General features: G+C 41.9%; 1 protein-coding gene across 1 annotated transcript in view; it reads left to right on the forward strand.

The window, feature by feature from the left end:
* The first annotated feature begins 4,229 nt into the window (after positions 1–4,229).
* The window catches only part of ABL1 (c-abl oncogene 1, non-receptor tyrosine kinase), a 224,015-nt gene continuing 220,439 nt past the window's right edge, over positions 4,230–7,805 (forward strand). The window contains exon 1 of the mRNA XM_006834881.1: positions 4,230–4,512. Coding sequence (XP_006834944.1) covers positions 4,377–4,512 — 136 coding nt within the window. The 5' untranslated portion in view covers positions 4,230–4,376. The remainder of the gene's footprint in view (positions 4,513–7,805) is intronic.

Consider the following 7,805-nt stretch of genomic DNA (forward strand, 5'->3'; position numbering starts at 1 on the left):
CGCTATGGGTCGGAACCGACTCGACGGCACTTAACAACAACAAATATATATATATATATTTCATATGTTTCACTTCTTTAGAAAACCCAGTCTAAGATGGGGAGGTTGGCAGAGGAAAGATGAAGGTAGCAGAAGACACAGCAAGGAATGCAAGAGTTAATGAATAGAGGTAAACACTGATAATTGACGGTACAGGAAGGGGATTACAATCATTGTAGTGAAATGAAATAAATGACTTGTTGAATGTGAAACTGATGATGGGCTCTGTAAATCTTCACTTAATTTACAATAAAAAGTTTTAAAAAAAGAAAAAAAAGAATTGGTCAATGATCAACCATATCAAAAGGTAGCATATTATCAAGAATTGATGGGATTGAAGAAGTTTCAGCTGTACTGAAAATATTGGCAAAAAATAAGACTGTGGAATTGATAGAATATCAATTGAGGTGTTTCAACAAATGGATGTAAGGCTGGAAGTGCTAATTTATCTATGCCAAGAAATTCGGAAGAAGCTATCTGACCAATTAGCTGGAAGACATTCATATTTGTGTCCATTCCAAAGAAAGGTGATGCAACAGAATGTAGAAATTATTGAACTATATCATTAATATAACACACAAGTAAAATTTTATTAAATATAATTTTTAAATGGCTGTAGCAGATATTGATGAGACTGCCAGAAATTCAAGCTGGACTCAGAAAAAGATGTGGATCAATGGATATTGCTGATGCCAGATGCATTTTGGCTGAAAGCAGAGACTATCAAAAAGATGTATGTGTTTTATCAGCTAAGCTAAGGCATTCAACTGTGTGAATTGTAACAAATTATGGATAACATTTACAAAGAATGGGAAATCCAGAATGTTTGCTCCTGTGGAACCTGTACATCGACAAAGACGCAGTCCTTGGAACAGAATAGGGGACACTGTATGGTTTAAAAGGAGCCTTGGTAGTGCTGAAGGATAAGCACTGGACTGTTAACCACAAGGTTGGCAGTTTAGCCTCTTCATAGGAGAAAGATGAGGATTTCTGCTTCCATAAAGATTTACAGTCTCAGAAACTTTTGTTGTTGTTACAACTCATACATGGTCCTATGAGTTGGAATCTACTTCATGGCAATGGCTTTTTGGTTTGATGTGAAGTAAAAGTAGCCTTGGAGTTCTGGTGTGGCACTATAGAATAATGCACTGAACTGCAAGGTCATTTGAATTGCAAGGCTGGAGGTCCAAACCCACCAGCTGCTCCTCAGAAATCCTATACAGGATTGCTATGAGTCAGAACCGATTCGATAGCACTTAACCACAAAAGCAGCACTGGTGGTGCTACAGTATAAGCACTGGACTGCTGACCACAGATGGACAGTTCTAGCACAACAGCTGCTCTTTGGGAGAAAGATGAGGCTGTCTGCTCCTATAAAGATTCAGTCTCAAAAACACTGTACAGGGGTCCCTATGAATCAGAATTAACTCAATGGCAGTGGGTTTTGGGGTGTGATTTAAAACCAGGAAAGGTGTGTATCAGGGTTGTATCCTTTCACCAGACTAATTCAATTTGTATATTGAGCAAATAATCTAAGAAACTGGACTATATGAAGAAGAACATGGCATCTGGATTGGAAGAAGGCTCATCAACAACCTATGATATGCAGATGACACAACTTGCTTACTGAAAGTGAAGAGGACTTAAAATGCTGATGAAGATTAAAGTCTTCAGTGTGGGTTATGCCTCAACATGAAACAAAAATCCTCACACTGGACCAATAAAATCATGATAAACGAAGAAAAGATTGAAGTTGTCAGGGGTTTCCTTTTACTTGGATCCACAATCAATGTCTATGGAAGCTGCAGTTAAGAAATCAATGTATTTCATTGGGCAAACCTGCTGCAAAAGATCTTTTAAAGTATTTTACAGCAAAGATGTCACTTGGAGGGAGGACTAAGGTATACCTGACCTAAGTCATGGTGTTTTCAATCATATGCATGCAAAGGATGGAGAATGAATAAAGAAGACCGAAGAATTGATACATTTGAACTATGGTGTTAGTGAAGAATATTGAATACAGCATTGACTGCCAGAAAAACAAATAAATCTATCTTGGAAGAAGTACAGCTAGAATGCTCCTTAGAAGCAAAGATGAAAGACTGCCCCGTACTTTGGACATGTTAATAGGAAAGAGCAGTCCCTGGAGAAGGACATCATACTTGGCGAAGTAGAGGGTCAGGTCAAGGAGAAGGATTGTCATAGTGGCTGCAACAGTGGGCTCAAACATAGAAATTATCATGAACTTGGTGAAAGATTTGGAAGTGTTTTGTTCTGTTGCAGTGTCTCGCAGTGAATCAGAACCTACTTCATGGCACCAAACAATCACATTTACATTTGTGTTTCTTGAGGAAAATGTGTGTGTGTGGGGGGGAGGGGGGAGCGCTGAGGGCGGGGAGGGAGAAGGAAAGACCTGAATAGCCATGGTTTCCAAGAAGGAGCCAAATTTTCTACCCCAAAGAGGCTCAAGAAAGTACTCCAACTCCAGTTCAGGGAGAATCCAATCCGCAATTTTTCTCTTCCTTTGACTCTTTGCTGGTTATGCTACTAGCGAAGGGGAGATATTAGTTACTCAGCCCTACACGAGGCCGGCTAGTCCTTGGTCTTTTAGGAAAGCGGGACCGAAGTTCAGGAGTCAAGAGCAAAGGGCCAGAAGTGTCACATGCGAATAGACCGGAGCGGGCTACACGGAACCACAACTCCCAGTCTGCCCTGCGCCAAAAGCACTTGGCAGGGAGCTCGAGCCCCGTTGCCCTCTCTGGCCAATGGACGGAAGAAAGAGGTCTGACCCGGATTCTCGGGGACCAATGGTAGAACAAAGGAGGAGGGTGCTTCCTTACTACTCACCTTGAACTGAGAAAAGCTACATTTAAAAGGTCGTGTAGGTACGGGTTCTCGCAGACGGAGAGGCCAGAATTGGAAAGCGCGGCGTCAATTCCCCAAAAGCCACGCTAGAGACATCCAGGTCTTACAAAAGCGCGCTCAGGACGTCCTAGGGGGCGGGATTAGGGGCGGGGTCTGGCCTCGTTGTGGAGCGGCTCGTAATCCATCATGGCGGCCGCGAGGGTCGAAGTCTTTCCCTGAGCAACGCTGGAGCCAGAGCCGGTTCCCGGGTCCTGCAGCTGAGCAGCCCTTCCGTTGTTCATAGTCCCTCCCGCCGGTGGGAGGCCGAGTCTTGCGGAGGAGCTCGGGGGATGTGACTACCTGGCGGCGGCGGTGGTGGTGGCCGCGTCTGGGACCGGGGGAGGGGGTGTCTCAGGCTGAGCCCCTTAGGCTTGGAGCAGCTGAGGCGGCTGGGCCTCCTCCCCTCTGCACCCGCCTGCCGACTTAGGACCGTGAGGGTAGTTCGTGCCATACAGCCCCATTCGGGCTTCTGGGATATTAGGGGTGGTCTCTACTCTCCCCCAGACCTGCAACACCCTGTTTCCTGAGGCGTGGAGGAGCATAGTCCGGGAGTAAGCAGTCGGTGCCCCGCCCGGGCAACCTCCTTTTTACTCCCAAGCTGCTCTTTGCTCTCATTCCTGGCCCCAAGTTTGGCCTTGGAGCCCCTCCATTCAAATTTCTTTCCCGCTGTCAAGTGGTCTCCCTCCGCCCCCACTCCCCACCCCCAGGTTGCTCCCGCGAGTCTCTTAATGCCCTGACTTCCAATGTCACCTACGGACCCCTTAGTCTCAGCCCAGCCAAAAACTTTAATGCAAAGGAAAAGTCTGGACTGGTTTCACAGGCCTTTTAAAAAGCGGACTTAAAAAGTTGCTGGCAATGCATTCCTTCTCGACCGAGTGGAAGGCAAGCTCTCACTGAAATCTGGGTGACCTGAGTCCTTTTCCGGAGAGAAGTGTAGAGAAGCGGGAGCAGCAGCCACTTCGGCAGGAAATTTGTTGGAAGATGAAGAAACCAAGATAGAGGGTGGGTGACTTCCACAGGAAAAGTTCTGGAGGAGCATATACAGAACATCAACATTTCCTTTAAGTGTGGGAATCCAAATGACTTTTGTATCATTGACCCTTTTACAGCATTCCCTGTATTATTTCTGTTTTAAGTTCATCTTCTTGAAAAGAAAGACATTGACAGTAAAAGACATTTAATATCAAACTTTTGAGTAGCATTACTTCAAATTGATTGCGAAAATAATTGGAGCTCCTGTTTACATGGGTCAACCTAAAAACTGCTTTGCTCTGGTTTTGGAAGATGTCTTTTCTTGATTGACCTCAATTACTGACTTGTGGAGATGCAGTGAATGTGAAATCCCACATATATACCCTTTTTCATTTTAAGCTTACTGACTGTTCTGGAATATCTTGAGCCCTTTTCTGGAAAGGGGTCCCTATTATTACTTTATGGGGCAACAGCCTGGAAAAGTTCTTGGGGACCAACGAAGGCCGAGTTTGCCTGCCCTGCACTTTATCAAGGGAGCAGGGAAGAAGGAATCATCAAGGCATGGGGGTCCACACTGCAATGTTTTTGTGGAACATGGTGAGTGCTTTTCATGATTTCTTAAGTTGTCTTTTACTTTGTGTATTGAGTTGAGGCTGTGTATTCAGCTTAGGCGTCAAGGTACTGTTAAGTACTGTGTCAGATCATTCCAATACTGCTTAAGTCTTCTGTTAATGTACAATCTCTTAGTTTTTGGTTGAACTTTTACTTTGTATAGGAAAAAGATATTTTGGTTCTGAATGACTTTAGTTCAAACTCTTTGAGTTGCTTGTTCTTGCCTTATTCTGCTGCTAACTTACTTTTGACCTTGGACAAGCCATTTGATGGTTCCAGGGCCTCAGTTTCCTGAGGGGGTTGGATTTAGGTGGTTTCTTAGGCTCTGTAAATTTGATTCTGTTCTAATCTAGGGCATGGCTCTTCACTTGAGATGCATCTATGTTTTTTGGGGGTGTGTGCATTTATCTACAGCTAACTTTTATCATATTCTCAATGTGGTTTGTGTTCCCCAAACGATTAAGAACCACAGATCCTAGTTAACACTAACATCCTTGACCTTTTCAATCATAAGTAGGACTTGAAAATCCTCAGTTTGGAGTTATGTGGGGAAAATTGAGTGGGGAGGCAGCATTCTTTGTGAATTGTGCTCTTAATTATTTTGCCTTACAGGAGGAGTGATCCTCTCTCCCATTTAATGAGCTTTTATCCTCCTCTGTGTAGAATGACATTTTGGGCAAAAAGGTTTTGTTTGACATTTTTATGAGCATAGTTGGTATTTGAGTGCTGATGGTACAAATTATCCTATTCGCTTACAGGAATTCTGTATGAAGTTAAAACTAAGGGTCAGCTTAAACTGAAGTCTGTAACAGGCCAGCTTTGAACTAATTAATTAGGGTCCTGTTTGTACAGTTGGAGCTGGCTGTTTTCAGATTGTATATTTTATATTAAAATATCAATTAAGTCCACCCAAACTATAAGCAAATATATGTGCAAGTGGCATATATGTACTTAGAAATTCAGTCAAAAATACCTTTCAACAGCAAGTAAACAAAGGCTGTTCATTGAACGCCCACGTGACAGGTAAAGTTTGACATTTAACAGAAAAAACACTCACCTTACCTAAGTACACATGTGGGTACCTGGATTTTACTTTGCCTTGAAATAGTAATTATATTTTAGCATTGCTTTTAGACAGGCAAGTGTGGTAATGTGTCACTTGATAGTGCTTGTTCAATTCAGGAGTTAAAAATGGAATTCTTTACCTTTTAAGTAAAACTTGGTACACATTTTTCTTCTTTTTATATTGAATTGGTGAAGATTTAGAGAGATCAGTTCTCCATTGAACAATTTATACTTACTTTATTTCATCTCATTGATTGCAGTTCCAATAATGAAACATCACTTACCCACTTTCTCCCTCTGTTTCCATTCCTCCTCCTTTCATAGTCCTGAACTTTGTCCTTGGGCAAAGACTATCCTTTTGATCTCAAATGGTTGCTTATTCTAAGGTGTGTGTCCCTTCCTAGTGTTAATGTTCCCCTTATAGACCTGTCTGTTAATTCACTGAAAATTGAGCCTTGAAGGGAGTTCAGTCAGTTCCAGACCTGAAGGGTATCTAAGGACCATAGTCTTGGGGGTTCCACCAATCTCTGTCTGACCATTAAGTCATGTATTTTTTAAATAGGATTGTGAGTTTTGTTTCCACAGGTTTCTCCTACTCTATCTAATGTGATCTCATTCACAGCAGTTGGCACAGACTTTTTGGAGGACTTTGGCAGAGTTTATCAGAATTTAAAATGGACATACCAATGACCCAGTCATTTCACTTCTAGGAAATTTTACAGTGTAGAACATTTTAATGCCCTAAGTGTCCCTGATATTCCTTCAGGGGAGCTAGAGGTTAAATATTTTCATATTAATACAGTACCACAATGAATTTGCCTCTTTCACTGTGTTGATATCCATACTAATGGTGAGAACTATTGGAGGTGCCTTAGCATGAATCAAGGCAAGGGTACCCAACTGGCCAGTAGCCCTTGTATTCTTTATGCCAGGTACTCACAGTATAAAAACAATAAAAAAAAATCAAGCTAATTTCACCTAAGAATGTTTTTGATGAAGCAGCAAAAATTACTCATTTTATTAAGCCTTGACCCTTGAGTACATGTCTTTTTAGCATTCTGTAGGATACTAAAATGGGAAGTGTGCATAAAGTACTTGTGTGTACTGAAATGTGATGGTTATACTGGGAAAGACAGAAAAATACTTGGGCATCAGTTTGAGTTGCAAGCTGAACTAGTTGCACTTTTTATGAAAGTCATTGGAACAATGACTAACAGACAAACCATAGTTATTTACACTTGTATATTTGGCAGATTTTCTCAAAACTCTGTGAAGGAGTCTGTCCCTTCAAAGAAAACAGCTGATAATATCTGATACCAATGATAAAATTCAAGTGAAATTTAGAATTTCATAAAACTTGTACACATATGCCACTTTGTAGAGAGATTTGTGATACAGAGATAGGTGGCCCTATTTACCAGTGTAGTATTTTGAAACCTTATAAGGAAGTGTCAGGAGCTTTGATGGTCCACTGGCTAAGCACTTGGCTGATAATTAAAGGTTAGCGGTTCTAATCCACCAGCCACTTTGTGGGAGAAAGATGTGGCCGTCTGCTTCTGTAACTATTTATAGCCTTGGGAACCCTATGGGGCATTTCGTCTCTGTCCAGTAAGATCACAGTAAGTTGGAATTGACTCAGTGACAATGGGTTTGGTTTTATAATGTTTTGTTTGGAAAACCTACATACTTCAGTGAGCCAGTATTTTATAAATGACCAATGTTTGGTATTAAAAATCACACACTGGTAAAAGATTTATTCAAAGTACAAGTTGGTGATGTTAAGTTGAACCAGTCGAGTTGGTTCTGATTCATAGCGACTGTGCATGGGGTTTCCTAGATTGTAAATCTTTACAGGAACAGAAAGCCTCATCATTCTCCCATGGCAGTACTGGTGGGCTTGAACTGGTAATCTTGTGGTTTGCAGTCCAGTGCTTGTCTTATAGAGCCATTGTGCTCCCAAGTATAAGCTGTTCTTATTGTTATTAAGTGCCGTCAAGTGGGTTCTGACTCATATCGACCCTATATAGGGTTTATGAGGAGTTACTGAGCATGCAAAAGCTGGACAGTGACTAAGGAAGACCGTAGAAGAATTGATTCTTTTGAGTTATGGTGGTGGAGGAGAATATTGAAAGTGCCATGGGCTGCCAAAAGAACCAATAGATCTGTTTTGGAAGAAGTGCAGCCAGAGTGCTCCTTGGAGGCCAAGATGGCCA

The sequence above is a fragment of the Chrysochloris asiatica genome, unplaced genomic scaffold (assembly GCF_000296735.1).
Source record: "Chrysochloris asiatica unplaced genomic scaffold, ChrAsi1.0 scaffold00014, whole genome shotgun sequence".
Taxonomy (NCBI): domain Eukaryota; kingdom Metazoa; phylum Chordata; class Mammalia; order Afrosoricida; family Chrysochloridae; genus Chrysochloris; species Chrysochloris asiatica.